This window comes from Eubalaena glacialis, chromosome 18, assembly GCF_028564815.1.
Source record: "Eubalaena glacialis isolate mEubGla1 chromosome 18, mEubGla1.1.hap2.+ XY, whole genome shotgun sequence".
Lineage (NCBI taxonomy): Eukaryota > Metazoa > Chordata > Mammalia > Artiodactyla > Balaenidae > Eubalaena > Eubalaena glacialis.
In genome coordinates, this window is record NC_083733.1 from 64,813,853 (window position 1) to 64,836,603 (window position 22,751).

The window sequence follows — 22,751 nt, forward strand, 5'->3', positions numbered from 1 at the left end:
CAAGGCCCTTAGGTAGGTCTCCAGAAAGCCCTGAGAGGAGAGCTCTGTGGCCGCCTCCTTGAAACCAGGGGAGGAGCCCGAAGGCGGGACGACAGAGGTCTGTGAGTAGTGAACTGAATGAACTAAGGCACCAAGGAACTGAAATAGGACTCTCCCTTCCTCTGGAAACCTGACTCTGAACCAGGTAGCGATCCTTAGCGCTCCTTCCAGGAGTGGGGGACGGTCGGGCCCGTTAACCAAGGGATAAGGTGCTTTGAAATCCCCTGTGAATTGCTGGCTAGAAAACAAATGGGTCAGCGTAGGAGCAACTAGTCCCTGTTGGGAAAGCACTTTACAGAAGCTCGGCCGGAGAGAGGGGAGGGGTAGGGAGAGGAGGGGAGAGCCGGGTAGCCACAGTGAAGGGAGCTTGTGCCCTGGGAGGGGAGGCGAGGGGAGGGGAAAGAGAGAGAGGAGGGGAAAGGGGAGGAGAGGAGGGAAGGGGAGGGAGGGGAGAGGGGACAGGAGAGGAGGGATGGAGGAAGGGAGGGAGGGGACAGGAGCGGAGAGGAGGGGAAAGAGGAGGGGGAGAGGGGAGGAGCGAGGGGGAGGTGGGGTGGGCTTAAAGGCCGGACTCTCTCTCGCGGCCCAGCCTGTCCAGGCCAGGGAGGAAGAAAGCAGATAAACGGCGTGCACCACCCCTGCCAGTGGCTATTGGCTGAAGGGCCCCCTAAGCCCCGCATCCCCCAGGCAGCCCAAGGCTGCCTGCACCTGCCCGGTCTGTGCCTAGTTTCAAGAGGGATAATAGTTTCACCATAATCAGAGCACAGGTTTGTTTTTGTTTTTTGTTTTGTTTTTGTTTGTTTTTTAAACCCACGTGGAGATAAAATTACAACATCCATTTAAAACAATATGTCCAGCTTAAGAGGGAAAAGGAAGATATTTATATTGTGGTGTCAAAGAAAAATTAATCAGTAGTCAATGTAAGAAAGAAATGGAAAATTTTATACCAGTCAAATTGAGGATTATAACCCAGGAGCCAGTCCCCCAGGGAGCTCTGAAAACTGTTCTGAGAGTCAGGGCGGAGGCCAGTGTATATGTGGATTTGGGGAAGGGGCTACATGTAACCAAGCACACATCTTGGTAGAAGGTTTCTGCTGGTCAAAGGGAACAGACATCTTAATGGTTGTTAATGGTTTCAGTGCTTTTCTAAGTATGGGAAGATGAAAGAATTCAGGTTCATAAAAAAATTTCTCCTGAAAATATCTAACATTCTGAAGGCTGGTTCTGCCAGTTTTCCCACAGCAGAGAGTGGCTTATCCTGATCTCTGCCTGGAATTCCTGTCAGGGCGGCTGTAGGTCAGTGACTGCGGTGGCTAATGTCTTGATTCTTGTAGAACTGGATGGTGGGCAATATTCTTTCTTTTTTTTTAAAATTATTTTATTTTATTTTTGGCTGCGTTGGGTCTTTGTTGCTGTGTGCAGGCTTTCTCTAGTTGCGGTGAGCGGGGGCTACTCTTCCTTGTGGTGCGCGGGCTTCTCATTGCGGTGGCTTCTCGTTGCGGAGCACGGGCTCTAGGCGTGTGGGCTTCAGTAGTTGTGGCTCGCGGGCTCAGTAGTTGTGGCTCGAGGGCTCTAGAGTGCAGGCTCAGTTGTGGCGCACGGGCTTAGTTGCTCTGCAGCATGTGGGATCTTCCCGGACCAGGGCTCGAACTCATGTCCCTTGCATTGGCAGGCGGATTCTTAACCACTGCGCCACCAGGGAAGTCCCACATACAGCTTTCTTTCCCAAGTCACGGAAAACAACAGACCTTTTTTCGCATAATTAATCAAGAAAAGGTTATTCTCACCAGCTTACTTCTTCAGCAGGGCTCAGCTGGTGATAGAGGAGATGCCTGGATAATTTAGTTACGTAAGTATGACATTTTCATTACTGCTTATATTGTCTAATCATGAACATAAAATCCATGATGCTGTCCGAAGATTTTTTTTTCATGATCACCAGAGAAATGGCAAAATGAAAAATATTTTTCTTAATATAAACTCTGGGTTCTTGTTCAATTTAACAGCAACCGGGACCTCTGACTTGATTTAGAGGAACATCTTTCAACACGTAATGATGTCTCTAGGATGTGACAGGATGAGACACAACACAGCCACAAATGAACATGCAGAGCCCTTCAACTTCGTTCAAAGGCATGTACACTGAGGTTCCTGGGCAAGTTTGTTGTTGTCGCCATTATTATTATTTGTTTAACTTTTTTTTTTTTAATATTTATTTATTTTGGCTGCACCGGGTCTTAGTTGCAGCATGAGCGATCTAGTTCCCCCACCAGGTATCGAACCCCGGGCTCCCTGCATTGGAAGCTCGGAGTCTTAACCACTGGACAGCCAGGAACTCCAGGAAGTCCCTAGTTTAGCATTTCTAATGTTCCATTTTTCAATTATAACATGTGTATTTATCATTTTTGACTTTTGCTTGGTGTTACAGTTTGTGGTGACAAGGTTGAAGCTTCCCTAACCCTCTCATTGTGGAAAAGAGCAAAGGTTAAAGAATTCTCCCACTTCACATTCCAGGAAACGGCTTACTGCCACCCTTCTGCGTATCACTGCATGAAGACTCACACTAGGCCCCTTGTTTACCTGGGAAAAAGCCAGAGACAGACCCTCCAAATTTCCAACGATTGCTCAATTATTTGGCCCCGCCCGCTGCGCCCGGGGCCCCGCCCACCGCGACCCGAGGCCCCGCCTCACCCTCCCAGGCAAGGTCCCCACGGAGACCCGGCTTCTCTCCACGACCCGCCCCCTGACGGTCTCGCCCCGCCCAGGCCCCGCCCCCAGACCGCTCCGCCTTTTCACTCCGCGCGCGCGCGCGCAGTTGCACACAGACTCGGAAGCGGAGAGCGTGGAGGGACAGTCTCGCTGCCCAGCGTGAGTTTCTGTCTTTGTAGTTTAAACTTGCGCCTCGCAGTCTCCTTTCCTCTGTAGCCGGGGTCTGAGGGTCGCTACCGACCGTAAATTCCCGCACCCGCCTCTCCACCCCAAGTAAATTCAGACGTCGCTGTGAGAGGCCGAGGGGCGCTTCCCTTTCGGTTTAAACTCTGAAGCCGGTCCCTGCCTTCGGTCCACTTAGACACCGCCTTTCACCCCTCTTTCCTGCTTAAAACCCTTTACTGACCTCACTGACCCCTCCGTCCCTTCCACACCACATAAAATTCTCTTCCGCGAGGTGGATTTATTCGCTCAGCGGCCCCCAAGCTTCGCCCTTTTCGGCCCCTGTGGGCAGCTTCTGTCGCCGCGCTCCAGGCCAGGCCGCGTCCTCTCCCCGGTCCTGGGATTCTGGAGAGCCCGCCCCTCTCCTGAGACCCCCTCTCAATCCCTCTCTCCTCAAGTCCTTCTCAGGCCGGTCCTGCTCCGCAGGCTTCCCCTTCGTAGTGACCCTTCCGCTGACCCGTGTTGGGGGAGGTGACCTGGGCCAGCCATGTGACACCCATGGTTCTTCCGTCTCAAATTACATCCCACTGAAAATGTGCTCTTGCTGGTGGGGGACATCTTATTCAGTCGCCATCGCTGCAAACACGTGGGCCAGAGGGATCAGGAGAAGCAGAGACAGAGAGCGACTCAGAGAAATAGAAAATTGAGGAGAAAAGAAGGAGGGAGAACCGATGGCAACGTAGAGGATTGGTAAGGAACTTGCGAAGAGACAGCAGCATTAAGGAGAGTAAGCCTTGAAGGTAGCAGGTGGGTAAAAGAGAGCAGTTTAGAGAAAAGCGAGATCTCCAGGGAGATGAAGGTGAGCAAAATAGGAGAGGGGCCCTCGATCAGAGGTAGCAGCTGGGCAACAATGGTGAAGCACTTCAGATAGTGTAAACGAGAGGATGAAAGAGTTGGAGGCGTGGTGGTGTTGGGACAGAAAGAGAAGAGGGAAGACCTGGAGAGCAGGGAGGAAATCAGCCCCTGGGGATGCCAGAGAGTGTGGACTAGGGGAACGTAACAGGGGTAGAAGGGAAGGAGAGCACAGAGGAAGCTAGGATGGGAGAGAAAGAGGCAGAAATACACGGAGATTAAGGACAGTCAGGTTGGGAAGAAAGAGCTACAGAGAGGTAGTGAGTTGCAGAGTGGGACAGGACACGTGTGAGAGAAGAAGTAGGGCAGAAACAGGAGGAGGGTAGAGGGGAACAAAAGGACAGAGAGAGAGGGAGAGAGGAAAAAAAAGAATAGGTAGATAAATAGAATGAGAGGGAAACCCACAGTAGTGACGAAATAGGAGTGACCTGGACCCAGATGAGTTGGTTGGATATGAATTGATTGGATATGAATGATTCAGTTGTGATATATTGAATCGTGGCTTTATAGTCTAATAAATTTAAAAGCTGTTTAATTTATATAGATGAGGAGAATTGCAAAATTCCACTCTATAAGGCTTGTGCATTTTATATTTATTTTTATCAGAAGAAAACTTCCATTTGCAATCCTTCAACCAGGGGCCGGTGACTTGACTCAGTCAGTTGTGGGTCACCCCCTTCCCTTTTCCTGGCGTGGGATAGGGAGTGTGTGTGTGTGTGTGTGTGTGTTTGGAGCAAGAAAAAATTGTTACTTCATGATGCCTATTTAAAGGGACATTAAAATTCCTCCTTTTTTTTTGTAATGGGGATTTACTTCTTTTTTCATTGTTCTTTTTGTAGCTTGAGCATAATCTTAGTTCATTCAATGTCTACTTTCCTATAAATAATAACTTATGAAATTGCTTTGGTGGGCATCCTATAATCAATTCATGTCATTTTCTAAATATATATGCTTAATATTTTTTGACTTTGACCCCAGAATTGTGTAGATTTAAAAAAAAAAAAATTACTAATTGTTTCCCTTTTAAATTTGTTTCTGGTTTAGAGAAAGCCTGTGTGCTTTCTCCTCTTTATCTTATATATTAGAAATATTCTTTGGTAACTAGTAAAGAATTTTAGACTATTTCAATGAGTACTGAGTAAAGATGTCAGTGATCTTTTTTTTTTTTTTAAATAAGTTTTATTTATTTATTTATTTATGGTTGTGTTGGGTCTTCGTTTCTGTGCAAGGGCTTTCTCTAGTTGCGGCAAGCGGGGGCCACTCTTCATCGCGGTGCGCGGGCCTCTCACTATCGTGGCCTCTCTTGTTGGGGAGCACAGGCTCCAGACGCGCAGGCTCAGTAATTGTGGCTCACGGGCCCAGCTGCTCCGCGGCATGTGGGATCTTCCCAGACCAGGGCTCGAACCCGTGTCCCCTGCATTGGCATGCAGACTCTCAACCACTGCGCCACCAGGGAAGTCCAGTGATCTTTTATCTTAATAGTTGAAGCCTAATTTAACCTAGTTAGTCGATATTCAGTTTTCTCTGCTTTTATGTGATCTATTAAAATAGCCATGAGCTACTCAGCAGATACTCCCCTCAAGTCATTCGAGTCCACTCTCTGGAATCGTTGAAGGATGGGCTGGATTGACTTGGAACCTTTTACCAACAGAGCCTATCTATTTGCGATAAAGAAATGTGCTCAACAAAACAAAACGGAAAAGCTTCAATAAACATGCAATTAAAAAAAAAAATTTGCTCAGAGCTTCTTTCACAGCTGACCCTTTTTCAGTGTTTTCCTCACCAGTAGCTATGTTTTTGCAATTATGTATTTTTAAACTGTTTTGCTGTGATTTTCTGGACGAGAAGAATTAAATGCTCAGTATCAGTGTGATCAGACCTTCAAAGAGAAGTTTCCTTTGAAACTTCTTTAAAGAGACATTTCCTTTGCTCAGGCACATGAAAGATGGTCCCGGTATTTTAAGTGGGAACGTTGATAAGGACAGACTCTGCCCACTGGCCCTTCAAGCGACCTTTTCAGAATTCAGTTCCACCTGCTTCTGTTCACTCAACTCAGACCTTCTCAGAAATGTCTCCCGTCTGGGCCTCAGGGAGCCCGCTTGTAACATGGAGATGAGAGACTAGACCAGAAACTCTGAGGCTGCGCAACGCTGACCCCTGAAATGATTGGCCAGATTGGGCGTGTGTCTGTGTGTGGCAGTTCTTCTTGGAGGGAGTGTCCGCTTGTAATTAGAATATTAAGTGGGTCCCAGGCCTCCCAAAATGAAAAACTAAAAGAAAAACAGTAGGATGGAGGCAGGAACATAGGCTCCGAGTCGGAGACCATCATCAGGTGTCTTCCGTGAATAAGGATAAATGGGAAGGGAGGGTTTGTCACTTCTGGCACTCAGACCTCCACTGGCTTCCATACGTCTTCAGGACAAAATCCCGACTCCTCACGGTGGCTACACAGCTCTGTGTCGTCCTCAGGGCCCTGCCGTTGTCTCCAGCCTCATCCTCGTGGTTCACTCTGCCCCGGTCACATTCAGCTTTTCTCTGTTCCCAAACACCAACACCTTTTCTATCTCAGATCTTACTTCCTGCTTCACCCTTTGTCCCTAAATCGTCTCTGCTCTGGCCCTTTCTCCTCCTTCAGGTCTCAGCCAGAGATATCTCCGCATCTTCTCCAGCCAATCATCTAGATTTCCCTCCACCCGTCGTTCTCTGTCTCATTACCCAGGTTTTACTGCTTCCACATCAAGCTCCTCTATAAGAAATGCTCTTCTCCCTTGATTATTTTGGGTCTTTTTCCCCTCCATTGGGGGGTGCATTGTCTCCATCTTCTTCCCAGGACACCTGCAGCACTTTACTCTGGGGGTGTTTAGATGCTGGGGACTGGGTTGGGCAGAGTACTCCTCAGGGAAAGCCAAGGGGCTGGGACACATGGTGAGGTTAGCTCCCGTATTTGTTCTGGAAATCTCAACTCTAACTGAACTGAAGTGTCACTGCTGTGTTCTGCTGTGTCACTGCTCCACTGTAGCCCCCAGGTCTTCCAGATTCTGCACATCGAGGGGCCAGCTGCCCCCTTGCACAGGAGCCTTGCCTTCCAGCAGTTCCTCTGGTCAGCGTCAGGGATACTGATTACACTTTGGTAAGGATGGGGAGACGCTTAGGAGCCTGTGGGGTGGGCATGAAGGAGGCCCCCCCCTTAAAAAGCTAGGGTACCTTGCAGTTTGCTGTGAGTGGGGAGGACAGGAGACAATGAGATCTGGGCCATCTCTCTGTTTCTCTTTCTCTCTCTCTCCTCTCTCTCTGTGACTTCCTTATCAAACACAATCCAGCCAATCCTCCAATGTCTTTAAAACTAGATTCCATGATGTCCCCAGTTGCTGGCAAGTTTTCCCAGGAGGGCCAGCTTCCTGATCTCCATAGTGAACGCCCACTGTCCTTCCGTTTGCAGCTCTGTCCACGCCTATTGCGACGCCTGTGCTCATAGGTCCCTGTGCCTTTTAGCCCTGTTTGTTCATGCATGCGTGGAGGAGATGTCAAAAAATGGGAAAAAGTGGAGGGAAGCCTTTAAGTGTCTGCAGGAGTGATATGGCAGCGAGTGTGGGCCTCTAGATGAACCCAGTGAATGGTGTGTGCACCTGTCCCATGCGTGGTTTTGGGTTCAAGGGGTGTGTGGAACTGTTGAAAAGGGATGTCTCAGTTCTGGCTGAAGCACCTGGAAGTGGATTCATGGGTAGATGTGGGGCTGCATGGATTGGGTTTGGGTGCCATAATGTCTTTTTTTCAGGTTCTCTGGGACACAGATGCTGAGATTGAGATTTTCATGCGTGGGTTTAATTTGGAAACCCACGATCACACCTGAAGAGGAATAAGGAAGTGGAATTAGGAGCAGGAATGTTATCCTGTAGTGATGTTAGAACCAAGGCCTGAGCAGAACCCACAGGGAGCTCTGGGTGCAGGAGGATGGGTGCCTTGGTCCTGGGGGGGTGGATCCAGGAGGTGCCCCATAGCATCCACTCCACCCAGTGAGTTTTGTGGGATCTTTTGGGAGGGCAGAAATCATCGTGCAACCCATAGAGTAGTTACAGGGAACACCTCAGAAATCATTTTTTGTCTTACCTTTGGTATATTGGGGTATTTTGGGTTGCAACAAAGAAAGTTTCAGATGCATTTTGAAAGATGCAAAAGAGAATTTGGAGTGTTTCCTGGGAAGATGTTGAGGTCTCATTGGGGCATGTGCATCATTGGACAAATCTCTCTTTTTTAAAATAATTAATTAATTAATTAATTTTTATTTATTTATTTTTTGGCTGTGTTGGGTCTTCGTTGCTGCGTGCAGGCTATCTCTAGTTGCGGCGAGTGGGGGCTACTCTTTGTTGTGGTGCGCGGGCTTCTCATTGCGATGGCTTCTGTTGTTGCAGAGCACGGGCTCTAGGAGTGCTGGCTTCAGTAGCTGTGGCACGCGGGCTCAGCAGTTGTGGCGCATGGGCTTAGTTGCTCCGTGGCACGTGGGATCTTCCTGGACCAGGGATCAAACCCGTGTCCCCTGCATGGGCAGGCAGATTCCTAACCACTGCGCCACCAGGGAAGTCCCAAATCTCTCTTTTATATACATTTAAAAAAAAATATTCTTCTCCATTATGGTTTGTCATAAGATATTGAGTATAGTTCCCTGTGCTATACAGTAGGACCTTGTTGTTTGTCCATTCTATATATAAAGGCTTACATCTGCTAACCCCAACCTCCCACTCCATCCCTCCCCCAATCCCCTCCGCCTTGGCAACCACCAGTCTGTTTTCTATGTCCGTGATTCTCTTTCTGTTTCATAGATAGGTTCATTTGTGTCATAGTTTAGATTCCACATATAAGTGATATCATATGGTATTTGTCTTTCTCTTTCTGACTTATTTAACTTAGTATGATAATCTCTAGTTGCATCCATGTTGCTGCAAATGGCATTAGTTCTTTTTTATGGCTGAGTTGTATTCTATAGTGTATATGTACCACATCTTCTTTATCCATTCATCTGTCAGTGAACATTTAGGTTGTTTCCATGTCTTGGCTATTGTGAATAGTGCTGCAATGAACGTAGGGGTGCATGTTGTTTTTTTTTTTTTTGAATTAGAATTTTGTGTGGATATGTGCCCAGGAATGGGATTGCTGGATCATATGGTAATTCTATTTTTAGTTTTCTGAGGCACCTTCATACTGTTTTCCACAGTGGCTGCACCGACTTACATTCCCACCAACAGTGTAGGAAGTTTCCCTTTTCTCCACACCCTCTCCAGCGTTTGTTATTTGTAGACTTTTTTTTTTAAATGATATGCCTATTTATAAATTTATTTATTTATTTTTGGTTGTGTTGGGTCTTTGTTGCAGTGCGCGGGCTTCTCGTTGTGGTGGCTTCTCTTGTTGCAGAGCACGGGCTCTAGGCGCACGGGCTCAGTAATTGTGGCTCACAGGCTTAGTTGCTCCGCGGCATGTGGGATCTTCCCAGACCTGCAGGGCTCGAACCCGTGTCCTCTGCATTGGCAGGCGGATTCTTAACCACTGCGCCACCAGGGAAGCCGTGTAGACTTTTTAATGATGGCTATTCTGACTGGTGTGAGGTGGTACCTTATTGCAGTTTTGGATAAATCTCTCTTTTATTAGTAGATTTTGTGAATGAAAATATGGTGTCAAGTCTAGTGGTTTTTGGACGTCTTCATGAGTGTCAGTCCATCGTGAATGCCTGAGTCATCGGGGCTTGGAATGTTTTGTGGGATTGCATAGCAGAAGGGGATCGTTACGCAGTCTCTGGGGAGTGTGTCAGACCCCTTGGAAGTCTGTCGATTTGAGTCATGGAGGGAAACGATGGGTCTTAAGACTCATACGGCAGAAAGTTTTCATTAGGGAGGGCCTACCGGGGGTGGATACAACTTGAGAAGGGCTAGAGGTGTCCTTAACTTGTGGAAAGATTGTTCAGACAATCAAGGGTAATCAACAACACAGAGACCTGCAGTACAGTGGCTCATCCTTGGAAAGATGCAGCTGCTGTCTTACTGCCAGGCCAGTGGTGGTTAGTCTACTATCTCTCCCTGCCTGTCCCAGAACACACACACACACACACACACACACACACACACTCTCACACACACACACACACTCTCTACAGTCAAAAGGAAGCTGGGGAGGGGAGGGGCAAGGTGTTTTAAACTAACTGTGGAACAAGTATATTTCTCCAAGGAGGAGGGCCACTACGTTCTGGGAAGGGAATTTGGAGACAGGAAGGGGAGCGGTGTTTGGGGATTTAGAGCCCTAGTAATAGCAGGAAAGCTCAGGAACTAGAAGAGGGAAAAGCTCTGTTCATACTCACCCGGTGACCCAGTGCTCAGCAGTTAGCAGAACAGAAGGGGGTGAGCTAATGGGGCCACATTTAGAGAAAGGATCTTGTCTTCCTACCCAGCACACACTCACCCTACATACACATGCCTTCACTGTCTTCTCTGGAATGGCAGTGATGGTGGTTTCCCAAGTAGGTGACTTGAGGAAGAGAAGTGGTTTGTCTGTCCCTTGTCTGCGTTTCCTCCCGCAGGTCTTCCAGCTTCCCCTCTGCTGTTCTGTCAGACACCAGCTTCCTGCTCTGCCTCTGCTGTTGCTTTGCACAATCCAACCAACCCAATCAAGTCAGGGTTTCAGGCTGTGATTTTTTTAAGCTAATGTCATTGCAGAGTGAGAAACCTTAGATTCCAAGAACTCTTCTCCATATTAGGGTCTAGGCAGCCAAGAGGCTTCTGCTTTTTCTATTGATTTTGTTTTATTTTATTTATTTATTTATCTGGCCATACTGTGCGGCTTGTGGGATCTTCATTCCCCAACCAGGGATTGAACCCAGGCCCACGGCAGTGAAAGCATTGAGTCCTAACCACTGGACCGCCAGGGAATTCCCAGTTCTAGCCTTTCTATTGCCCAAATCGGTCCGGTCAGCCGCAGGCGGCTACCCCTTGGATGAGCTGACTGTGCTTCTAGTTGAACCACGCTTGTCCTTTGCACCTTTTGAGGGCAAGGAGCATTGTCTGCATGGAGGACCCTTGGCTCTACCCGCCTCTGCTGTTCCTGGTCAGCTCCTTCCTCACTCTTTCCAGGGCAAATGACCCCTGCACACATCTGTCCCACAAAGTGAAGACTATGGCAGAGCGGGTACTAGTGTGATTTTGTGTTCTTCTCATTCATTTATTCACTACATGTAGAGTGTATATCATATTCCAGGCTTTTTGTCTTGGTCTACACTGGGGATAAAAAATGGTACACCAATGAAATATACTCCTCTACCTCATGCGGGTTGGTTTTTTAAAATTTTTATTGGGGTATAATTGATTTACAATGTCATGTTAGTTTCAGGTGTACAGCAAAGTGAATCTGTTACACATATACAGATATCCACTCTTTTTTAGATTCCTTTCCCGTATAGGCCATTACAGAGTACTGAGTAGAGTTCCCTGTGCTCTACAGTACGTCCTTATTAGTTATCTATTTTATATATAGTAATGTGTCTGTGTCAATTCCAATCTTCCAATTTATCCCTCCCCCCCGCCTTACCCTCCAGTAACCATAAGTTTATTTTCTACATTTGTAGCTCTATTTTGGTTGTGTAGATAAGTTCATTTGTAGCCTTTTTTTGGATTCCACATATAAGGGATATCATATGGTATTTGTCTTTCTCTGTCTGGCTTCACTCAGTATGAGAATCTCTAGGTCCATCCACGTTGCTGCAAATGGCATTATTTTATTCTTTTTTTATGGCTGAGTAATATTCCAAAGTTCATGCGGGTTATTTTTAAATGATGGAGACAGTGAATTAATTCCCTGGTGGTCCAGTGGTTAAGACTCCGAGCTTCCACTGCTGGGGGCACAGGTTCAATCCCTCGTCGGGTACCTAACATCCCGCATGCCACATGGTGCAGCCAAACAAACAAACAAAAAACGATGGAGCCAAGCACACCCTGTCACTTACTTGCCGCCGTGCAAGTCAGATGCCCCAAAGCAAAGGACGTGTGTGCACTCATTCTCCTGTGACCCTCTACTTCCTTGCCCTCCCTGGCATCCCCATCACATCCAGCTGTGCCTCCTCTGTGCTGTCCCCATGTGGCTCATCACCGCTGGAGAAAAGCACACCCCCAGACTGACTGGTCTCACTTCAGGTTCCCGGCTCTGTTCCCTCACATTCCCTGTGTCTGCTCCATACCTTTCCTTTACAGGCCCTCATCAGTCCAGTTCATCCTCTCCCATCTTTCCTCTCAAAGACCCTGTTTCTTCTTCATGGAGCTCCTGGAGAGAAGGGAAGAGATCTCCTCTAACTGGCTCACCCATCTGCCTCAGGGCCTGTGTTCTCTCCTCAGTATCGACTGTGAAGTCTGTCCCTGCTCCTGGCTGTGGCTGATCCTGAAATTGTACCCCAGTTCCCAGCCCCACTCTCAGGGTCAGGACGGTGTGGCATCATGTGGGTTTTTTAAAAATAAATAAGTAAACAAACAAACAAATAAATAAGTTTATTTAGGCTGCGTTGGGTCTTCGTTGCTGCGCGCGGGCTTTCTCTAGTTGTAACGAGCGGGGGCTACTCTTGGTTGCGGTGCATGGGCTTCTCATTGTGGTGGCTTCTCTTGTCGCAGAGCTCAGGCTTTAGGCGCATAGGTTCAGTAGTTGTGGCACGTGGGCTCAGTAGTTGTGGCTTGCGGGCTCTAGAGCGCAGGCTCAGTAGTTGTGGCGCATGGGCTTAGTTGCTCCGCGGCATGTGGGATCTTCCCAGACTAGAGCTCGAACCCGTGTCCCCTGCATTGGCAGGCGGATTCTTAACCACTGCGCCACCAAGGAAGTCCCGCATCATGTGTTTTTACTTCTTGGAAGTTACTTTGATCAGTATACAAACATGGTGGCATTGTCTGTCTTAAACACTTACAAAGATGCACACACACACACGCACCCCACAACTTTTTTTTTTTTTCCCCACAACTTTTTTTTTTTAAGATTTTTTTTGATGTGGACCACTTTCAAAGTCATTATTGAATTTGGTACAATATTTGGTTTGGCTTCTGTTTTATGTTTTTTGGCTGCAAGACGGGTGGGATCTTAGCTCACCAAGGATCAAACCCACACCCCCTGCATTGGAAGGTGAAGTCTTAGCCACTGGACCGCCAGGGAAGTCCCTCCCACAACTTTTTTTTTTTAACATCTTTATTGGAGTATAATTGCTTTACAATGGTGTGTTAGTTTCTGCTTTATAACAAAGTGAATCAGTTATACATATACATATGTTCCCATATCTCTTTCCTCTTGCATCTCCCTCCCACCCTCCCTAGCCCACCCCTCTAGGTGGTCACAAAGCACCGAGCTGATCTCCCTGTGCTATGCGATTGCTTCCCCCTAGCTATCTATTTTACGTTTGGTAGTGTATATATGTCCATGCCACTCTCTCACTTTGTCACAGCTTACCCTTCCCCCTCCCCATATCCTCAAGTCCATTCTCTAGTAGGTCTGTGTCTTTATTCCTGTCTTACCACTAGGTTCTTCATGACCTTTTTTTTTTTTTTCCTTAGATTCCATATATATGTGTTAGCATACTGTATTTGTTTTTCTCTTTCTGACTTACTTCACTCTGTATGACAGACTCTGACTCCATCCACCTCACTACAAATAACTCAATTTCATTTCTTTTTATGGCTGAGTAATATTCCATTGTATATATGTGCCACATCTTCTTTATCCATTCATCCGATGATGGACACTTAGGTTGCTTCCATGTCCTGGCTATTGTATATAGAGCTGCAATGAACATTTTGGTACATGACTCTTTTTGAATTATGGTTTTCTCAGGGTATACACCCAGCCTCCCACAAGTTTTTATACACTCTGTTCTTTCATCTTTAAAATAAAACGTTCTCGGGCTTCCCTGGTGGTGCAGTGGTTAAGAATCCGCCTGCCAATGCAGGGGACATGGGTTGAAGTCCTGGTCCGGGAAGATCCCACATGCCGTGGAGCAACTAAGCCCACGCGCTGCAACTGCAGAGCTCACGCGCCTCAACTGCAGAGCCCGGGCACCGCAACGAAGAGACAGCCTGCCTCAATGAAGATCCCACGTGCTGCAACTTAGACCCAACGCAGCCAAAAAAAAATACAGAAAATAGGTACAATAAAAGAAATAAAATTCTTTAAAATTTATAAAAATAACATTAAAAGAAAAAGAGAGAGATGGACATTCCATAGGCAGGATGTGGTTGTCTCAGAAGGTGAAAGTGGCTCCAGGCCGTGGGGGTGATGAGTTTTTATGGTCTGGGGTAATATCATGCACTAACAAGTAGGAAGATTATTCCAGCTATTTGGGGGAAGAGGCAGAAGTTGATTTGGGTAATTATTTCACAGTATATGCATGTGTCAGCTATCACATTGTACGTCTTAAATATACACAATATTTATTTGTCAGTTACACCTCGATAAAGCTGGAAAAGAAGAAGGTGCAAGGTGTGCCAGGCTTGCCCCCTCTGAGGGGTGCTCGTCCAGGCTGCACATGACATCGATGAGGCATTTTGCAAATACCTTTGTTACCTGACCAGATTCCCCTTCAGAAAGTCTGTGCGGGGCCCAGCCTCAATGATACTTAAGGTGCCTTGGTGTATCCAGCATTGAGCATCGTGACTCTGAGTGCCCCCATTCCTGAGGGCTGAGATCTGGGCTGAGGCTGAGGGGGCTCTGCTCTGCGTGGGGATGGATCAGGGCTGGTCTGTGACCTGAAGGGGATCGTCGGGTCCAGCTGAGGTGCCCACTGCTGCTGTGCACGTGAGGGCCTCACCAGGAGGGGAGCCTGATCTGAAGGAAAGGGTGGGAAAACTCCTGTGTTGGTCTCTGTGTGGGAGTTTACTGTCCTGAGCCCCTCCTGGGACAGTGGGCAGCAGGGGACTGTCTGTTCCACATGCTGAGGTCTTCCCTGTGTGCGTGGTGGTGACTCAGGAAGGGGGTGTGTTGATTCTCAGCATTAAACAGCCTGTTTTCCACTTTCAAGATCGACCTCTAAAGACTCATGTCTGAGGAGGAAGCCCTGAAGAGGAGGAAGAGGAAAGAAAAGGAGTCAGGAATGGCTCTTTCTCAGGTAAAGTGATGTTCTTCGTTGATTATTCTGTTTCTTCTTCCTTCTTTGCATTTGCTAATCTCTGAATCTCAAGTAGCCTTAGATTCCATCTGTGACACAGTTTTCTACTCTGTAAAATGGAAACAGATCTTTCTCTAATGAGCTATTACATTGATAACAAGTTAATTCAGGTAAAGCATTTAGAGTAATATGTAACGTATAGGAAGTGTTCAAAAACTTGTAGTCATTGCTGTTATCGTCATCACAGTTTTTAGATTACGACCTTTCTTTAACACTTCTGTATAGACGACCCAGTGTTGAATTTTTATTTGTGTATTTCATGTATCATACAGAAAAATGAGAAATCCACATTGATGTGGAGGTTATCATAATCTCCTATGGAAAAGCATAAGAAATTAGAGAGGCATAATTTGCCCCAAATACCTCTACATGAATCTCAGAATACATACTTCAACTGAATTGATCCTTACCCCTCTCTCCTCTTCTCATTTTGTATGAAGATAAGAACTCTCCTCATGGCCCCATGGTGAAAATGTGTTTTCATTTCAGGAACGTTTGGCCTTCGAGGATGTGGCCATCAAATTCTCTCAGGAGGAGTGGGAATGCTTGGACCCTGCTCAGAGGGCCTTGTACAGGGACGTGATGGTGGAGACCTACAGGAACCTGCTCTCCCTGGGTGAGGATAACTTCCCTCTGAAATTGGGATCTGTCCTTGGGTATCTTTGCATTTTCCCTCATGTGCCTCTTGGAAGCCCCTGCCTTGCTTGACTGAGATCAAAGCCCTGTTGACTCAGACATGAAAAGTTTCATAATGTGGCGTGAGGACTTTGAACTTGCCCTTTCTTCATGTGATCTGCCCATGTTATGATACATCAAGGGTGGTTCCAGAGCTTAAATATGCATAAAGCCTTATAACGAACTTAGAATATCCACTTCCCTCTTTGCTAGCCCTGTGTTTTTGATTCAGTAGTCCTTGAAAGAGAGCTAGATGTCTGTGTATTACACTGTTCCTTATGCATTCAGGAGGGGGCAAGCAGTGGATGAACTTGTGAAATATTTTCCTAGACCCATCTGTAATGTCCTCGCACATCAGCTGAACAACGAGCTGGGATTCTGGAAACGACACAGCACATGATGTTCCTTTCTTGCAATCAGCAGTAATTACTGTTTCTGACCTGATTATTATTATCTCCATTTTAGTGTAAGGGAAAGAGTGCCGGACTCGGGAGAGGGAAGTGAAAATAGCGAGAAAAAACCAAAGGGGTGGGAAAGTATCAAAAGTGTGGACCCAGGTCAGATCTGAGATGGACAGAGAGGAGGCCACACCATTAACAGTTTGGGGGAAACTCTCCCCAAGTGGGAGAGTTCTATGGGACTACAGAAGTTTTTTTTATTATTTGAGTTCTCAGAGGAAATTTTTCTTCTCCCCAACTTATCACTCTGTCTGTCAACATGTAAAATGTATTCTTTCACCCTCCAGTGGGGCTGCAGCTCCTACAGAGACAAAGGCAAAGTTTTTGTCATGATCTGCACTCTGCCATCTGGCCCCTGTGAACTCTTTGGTCCTTGACTTTGAGGAGCATGGGACGGGATGTTTTAAAGAGGTTTGTCTCGCCTTCTGAACTTGATTTCATTGGTTGCTCAGTTCTTAGCCCATATAGGTAAGAGCTGACACCTCTGTAGTGGTAACACGTGGACCTATCCTGGTTCCATCTCCATTTGCTGTACTTGGGAGACCTAATCAGGAGATGAGAAAACACTGGCTGCTCTTTGATTCCATCTGTCACCCCAGAACCTGCATGGAGCTGTCTCAAGCCCCGTCTGCCTGTTTAGATCCCTCAGACCTTCCTTTTGTTCCGTTTTTGCCACACAGCTTGGGGGTGTGTAGTGGGAGGTGCGTTGGATCATCTGTGATTGTTACTTAAGAAAACTGTAAAGACAGTGGGCAGAGTGGTCCTCTTTTTGATCCCAAATCCTACATGGGGATTATATGTCAGTCTTTCGGGCTCTTAGCTTGTATCTGTGGGTAGAACACACAGTCCTATGTCAAGATCCTACATTATCTGACCCCCGTATCTTATATTCTTCTCATGCTTCCACTGCTCTATCCGATCTGGGAATGTAGACTCTTCCCTGATTTCATACTGTGTTAAATTTGCATGATTTTGCCTCTGAAACTTGCTTTTGAAATACACATTCCTGGGATCTGAGATTTCATCGTCTGTTTTTTTGCTGTGATGATCCACTTTTGGGGGATAGACAGACTCTTGGGACTCTCCTATGGGGTGGGTTTATTTGGTGACAGAAAACTCTTGATGGAGAACACTTTGAATAGTATGTTGCAATGTTATCCTGCTACATAAGAAGCACCACTTGAAGCCACTCAGTAGAGTGGTCAGCATGTCCCAGGATACTGAGATAGAAGGTACACGAGAGCCTGACTGATAAGTGTTTCCAGTTTTCTGGTCTTTGAGGACTGTCAGTGGAGCATCTCTCGAGGGCACCATGACAGCATTAATCCACATATACTGGTGATCATGCCATCTGAGCCACACTAAATAATACAGGAATTTCTCCTGGGAACAACATTGTCCAAGTTCATATCCTCGTATTTCTGAGGCTGTTGACTAAACTATTGTCCATACCACATTTTTCGTCCCCTGTAAGTGCCATTGTTCATCCTTCCTCAACACATATTATTTTGAAGCATCTTAATGACTGAGCTTATGAAGCTGAACGATGATACTCCTAGTGTTCTTTGTTTTATATTTGCAATGTGTGGGAGGGTTGAATTGGGGAATGAATATTCTTTTATATATTTTACACTGTTTCCTTCTTTAGTGGTGGGGATGTGGCTCATCAGCAGTCTCCCTAAATCCTACACTTCGTCCAGAATATTTTGAAAAGATAGTCTTTTTAAAAAAATTTTACTGAAGTATAGTTGATTTACAAAGTCGTGTTAATTTCTGCTGTACAGCAAAGTGATTCAGTTATACATATCTATTCTTTTTTGTTGTTGTTGTGGACCATTTTTAAAGTCTTCATTGAATTTGTTACAATATTGCTTCTGTTTTATGTTTTGGTTTTTTGGCCACGAGGTATGTGGGATCTTAGTTCCCTGACCAGGGATCGAACCCGCACCCCCTGCATTGGAAGGCGAAGTCAACCACTGGACTGCCAGGGAAGTTCCTACATATCTATTCTTTTTCATATTCTTTTCCATATAGTTTATTATAAGATATTGAATATAGTTCCCTGTGCTATACAGTAGGATCTTGTTGTTTATCCATCCTATATAAATATAGTAGTTTCCATTTGCTAATCCCAAACTCCCAATTTGTCCCCTCCCACCCACCCACCCACCCTTGGCAACCACAAGTCTGTTCTCTATGTCTGTGAGTCTGTTTCTGTTTCATAGATATGTTCATTTGTGCTGTATTTTAGATTCCACATATAAGTGATACCATATGGTATTTGTCTTTCTCTTTCTGACTTACTTTGCTTAGTATGAGAATCTCTAGGTCCATTCATGTTGCTGCAAATGGCATTATTTCATTCTTTCTTATGGCTTTTTATAGTATTCAATTGTATATATGTACCACATCTTTATCCATTCATCTGTCGATGGACATTTAGGTTGTTTTCATGTCTTGGCTATTGTAAATAGTGCTACTATTTATAATAGGGGTGCATGTATCTTGAAAAGATAGTCTTTTTAATTTATTTTTTTAAATTTATTTTTATTTTTATTTATTTATTTTGGCCACACCGGGCAGCATGCGGGATCTCAGTTCCCTGACCAGGGATTGAACCTGGGCCACAGCAGTGACAGTGCTGAATCCTAACCACTAGACCACCAGGGAACTCCACCATCACACTCCTGTTTCTCTTACTTTCTGTGTAAATGGGGGTTATGTACATAAACCCTCTAAGTCTACCGCCCTTATTTGAAAAATAATGGTAGTTTACCTCAGGCTTTTAAAACAAATAAGTACTGTCAGTTGGCTTATAATATTGCACATTTATGGAAAGACTCATAAGTTACTGTTATTTATTTAGATATATCAACTTTCTCTCATGTTTGGTATGCGATATCCTTTTGTCTGCATTATATTTTGTAATTCTTTATTTTGCAACTTGTTCTCAACAATGTTGTCTCTGACCTTAGATCATAGATTTTTAAAGCACACACTTCATATTACATATATTTTGGGGACAATGAACGGGAGAATTAAAGGGCATTGCATAGAGAGGGAATTGCTCTGCTTGGCTGTTATATAACGGCAGTCATGAAATCATGTGACTTCTGACTTCTTTCTTCAGTTCTTATTCTTTATAATGCCATATATTTTCCTGACCTGATATTTTAGAAGTCAGTTATCTCAACACATTTTACAGTTTTCATATTGTGTGTTCTTTCTGGAGTAAGTCTTTTCTTTATTCTTAAGGGGGAGTGTTTAGAGTTCCATAGAATATGATATTCTATAACATGGTTACTTATTACTGCTCGTTTTATCATGGGTTACTAGAATAGTGCATTTATTAATTTTTTTAAAAAATATTTATTTATTTATTTGGCTGCATCGGGTCTTTGTTGCGGCACATGGGATCTTTGTTGCGGTGTTTGTTGTGGCGTGTGGGCTTCTCTCTAGTTGTGGCATGCAGGTTTTTCTCTTCTCTAGCTGTGGAGTGGGCTCCAGAGCACGTGGGTTCTGTAGTTTGCGGCATGTGGGCTCTAGTTGAGGCGCGTGAGCTCAGTAGTTGTGGCACGTGGGCTTAGTTGCCCCGTGGCATGTGAGATCTCAGTTCCCTGACCAGGGATCGAACCTGCGTCCCCTGCATTGGAAGGCGGTTTCTTTACCACTGGACCACCAGGGAAGTCCCTTTTTATTAATTTTTATTGTGATTTACAATTGATGGTCTTTCAGAATGTATTATGCAATATAATTGACATGTACTTGTTAATGTTATAAAATGCCTATTCTTCATGGGTACTGATACTTTTATAACAGGTATTTAGAAAAATATTTCATTTTTTAAACATTGTTTTATTAAATTCTTCTTTTTCTCAGTGCTGTATTTGTTTTGCAGTTCTAAACTGCCATTTATTTACGTTTTTTGTTGGATAAGCTTGATTTGGATTATTTACCATTACAATATATTGTCTATTTTTTGTCATTTGTTTATGTATTGATAGAATAAGTATGTAAATACTGTATGCAGATTAGGTATAATTAGTATGCAGAAAATATGTCTGATATATTTCTCCTCAGTTACAGTCAGTTGGTATGTGCTTTGGGGTTTTGGTCATGGGATTAGCCGTTTTTTGAGAGCTAAACATAAGTTTGCACAATGTGAGTGTTTTTATCATAGATTGCTTGAAATGAGGCTACCCTAAAATTAATTTTAATTACATGTGATCACACTTTCTTTATTAAAGAATCCTGTTTCTTTAATGTTTCTCAAAATGTGAAGATCATGGTTGGGAAGTTTGTTAACTACATTCAGTGTGTTATTTTTGGTATAATGTTATGTTTTCTACATAAAATATTTATTCATGAATCGTAATTAATAAGAAACCTATGGTATTTTGTATCTTGTAGATATCTCTCCCACACATGTTATCAAGAAATTACAACCAAAGGAGAACACTAATTCAACAGATATATTCCAGACAGTGATTTTGGGAAGACATGAAAGCCATGAAGTCAAAGATTTTTACTTAAGGGAAATCCGAGAAAATATGCATCACTTTGAGTGTCAGTGGAGAGGTGATGAGAGAAATTACAAAGGAATGCCTGTAACCCGTAATGAAAATCTCACTGATAGAGAAGATCAACATGGTAGAAGTGATGCAGGAAACAAGCCTATTGAAAATAAGCTTGCATTAAGCTTTCAGGATGAACTGCAGATATTTCAGACTGAAAGGAAAATTTATGAATGTAATCAAGTTGAGAAGTTCATCAACAATAGTTCAATTTCAACTCTCCAAAGAATTACTCCTAGTGTCGGAACCAACACTTCTAATATGTATGGGAATGATTTTATCCATCCTTCAATACTGACACAAGACCATAAAGCCCACAGGGAAAAACCTTACAAATGTGATGAGTGTGGCAGAGCCTGTAGTATGTCCTCAAGCCTCACGAACCATCAGGTAATCCATACTGGAGAGAAACCTTACCAATGTAATGAATGTGACAAGGCTTTTTTCCATAGTTCCAAACTTGTAAAACATCGAAGAATTCATAGTGGAGAGAAACCACACAAATGTAATGAATGTGGTAAAACTTTTTTCCAAAGTTCAAGCCTGGCTGACCATCAGAAAAGTCATGCTGGAGAGAAACCATACAAGTGTGATGAATGTGGCAAAGCCTTTATTGTGTATTCAAGCCTAATCAACCATCAGGTAGTCCACACTAGAGGGAAACCTTACCCATGTAATGAATGTGGGAAGACTTTCATCAAACGTTCAAACCTTAGGCTTCATGAGAGAATTCACACTGGAGAGAAGCCATACAGGTGTATTGAATGTGGCAAGGCCTTTAGGCAATGGTCTGACATCAGGATTCACCAAAGAATTCATGCTGGAGAGAAGCCTTTCAAATGTAATGAGTGCGGCAAAGCCTTTACTCAGGGCTCACACCTCACTAGACATCAGGTAATCCATACAGGAGAGAAACCATATAAATGCGATGTATGTGACAAGGTCTTCAGTCAGAATTCACACCTAGCAAGTCATCGGAGAATTCATACTGGGGAAAAACCATACAAATGTAATGAGTGTGGGAAAGCCTTTAGTGTTCGTTCAAGCCTAACTTACCATGAGGTAATTCATACTGGAGAGAAATCTTACAAATGTAATGAATGTGGCAAGGCTTTTATCAAGAGTTCACATCTTAGGCATCATGAGAGGATTCATACTGGAGAGAAGCCATACAGGTGTATTGAATGTGGCAAGACTTTTCGGCAATGGTCTGACATCACTATTCACCAAAGAATTCATGCTGGAGAGAAGCCTTTCAAATGTAGTGAGTGTGGCAAAGCTTTTACTCAGGGTTCACACCTCACTACACATCAGATAATCCATACTGGAGAGAAACCATATAAATGCAATGTATGTGGTAAGCTCTTCAGTCAAAATTCACACCTAGCAAGTCATCGGAGGATTCATACTGGAGAGAAACCATACAAATGTAATGAGTGTGGCAAAGTCTTCAGTCAAAATTCACACCTTGTAAATCACCAGAGAATTCATACTGGAGAGAGACCTTACAAATGTAATGAGTGTGGCAAATCCTTTAGTGTGCCTTCAAGCCTCAGTAAACACCAGGTGATCCATACTGGAGAGAGACCTTACAAATGTAATGAATGTGGCAAGGCTTTTAGCAGGTGTTCACACCTTAGGCTTCATGAGAAGATTCATACTGGAGAGAAATCATACAGATGTATTGAGTGTGGCAAAGCCTTTAGACAGTGGTCCTACCTCAGGATTCACCAAAGAATTCATTCTGGAGAGAAACCTTACAAATGCTGTGATTGTGGCAAAGCTTTTACTCGGGGCTCACACCTCTCCAGTCATCAGATAATCCATACTGGACAGAACCTTACAGATGTACTGAGTGTTGCAAGGCTTTTAGGTATTGCCTTAAACTCAGGGTTCACCAAATAGTCCATTCTTAACAAATGCAATGAATGTGGCAAATTTTCAACTTACTGCACACTTTTCACTAAGTAACAGGATCTATATTCTGGAGTGAAACCATACAAGTGTAGTGTGTGTGATAAGGATATTTTATCCAAATATCAAACGTTGGGGAAC

The 22,751-nt window shown here is 44.6% G+C and overlaps 1 protein-coding gene and 1 non-coding gene across 2 annotated transcripts; one reads left to right on the forward strand and one right to left on the reverse strand.

Annotated features, from left to right (window-relative positions):
* The first annotated feature begins 3,589 nt into the window (after nt 1-3,589).
* LOC133078655 (zinc finger protein 160-like) lies at nt 3,590-22,547 on the forward strand. Its single transcript, XM_061173791.1, is given in 5 exon segments — nt 3,590-3,660; nt 14,843-14,929; nt 15,479-15,605; nt 20,533-22,428; nt 22,431-22,547. Coding segments are annotated over 4 exon segments (2,130 nt in total). The 5' UTR covers nt 3,590-3,660; nt 14,843-14,860; the 3' UTR covers nt 22,469-22,547.
* TRNAD-GUC (transfer RNA aspartic acid (anticodon GUC)) lies at nt 18,721-18,792 on the reverse strand. The gene has a single exon. It is a non-coding gene; the product is annotated as a tRNA-Asp (tRNA).
* Nucleotides 22,548-22,751: the final 204 nt, after the last annotated feature.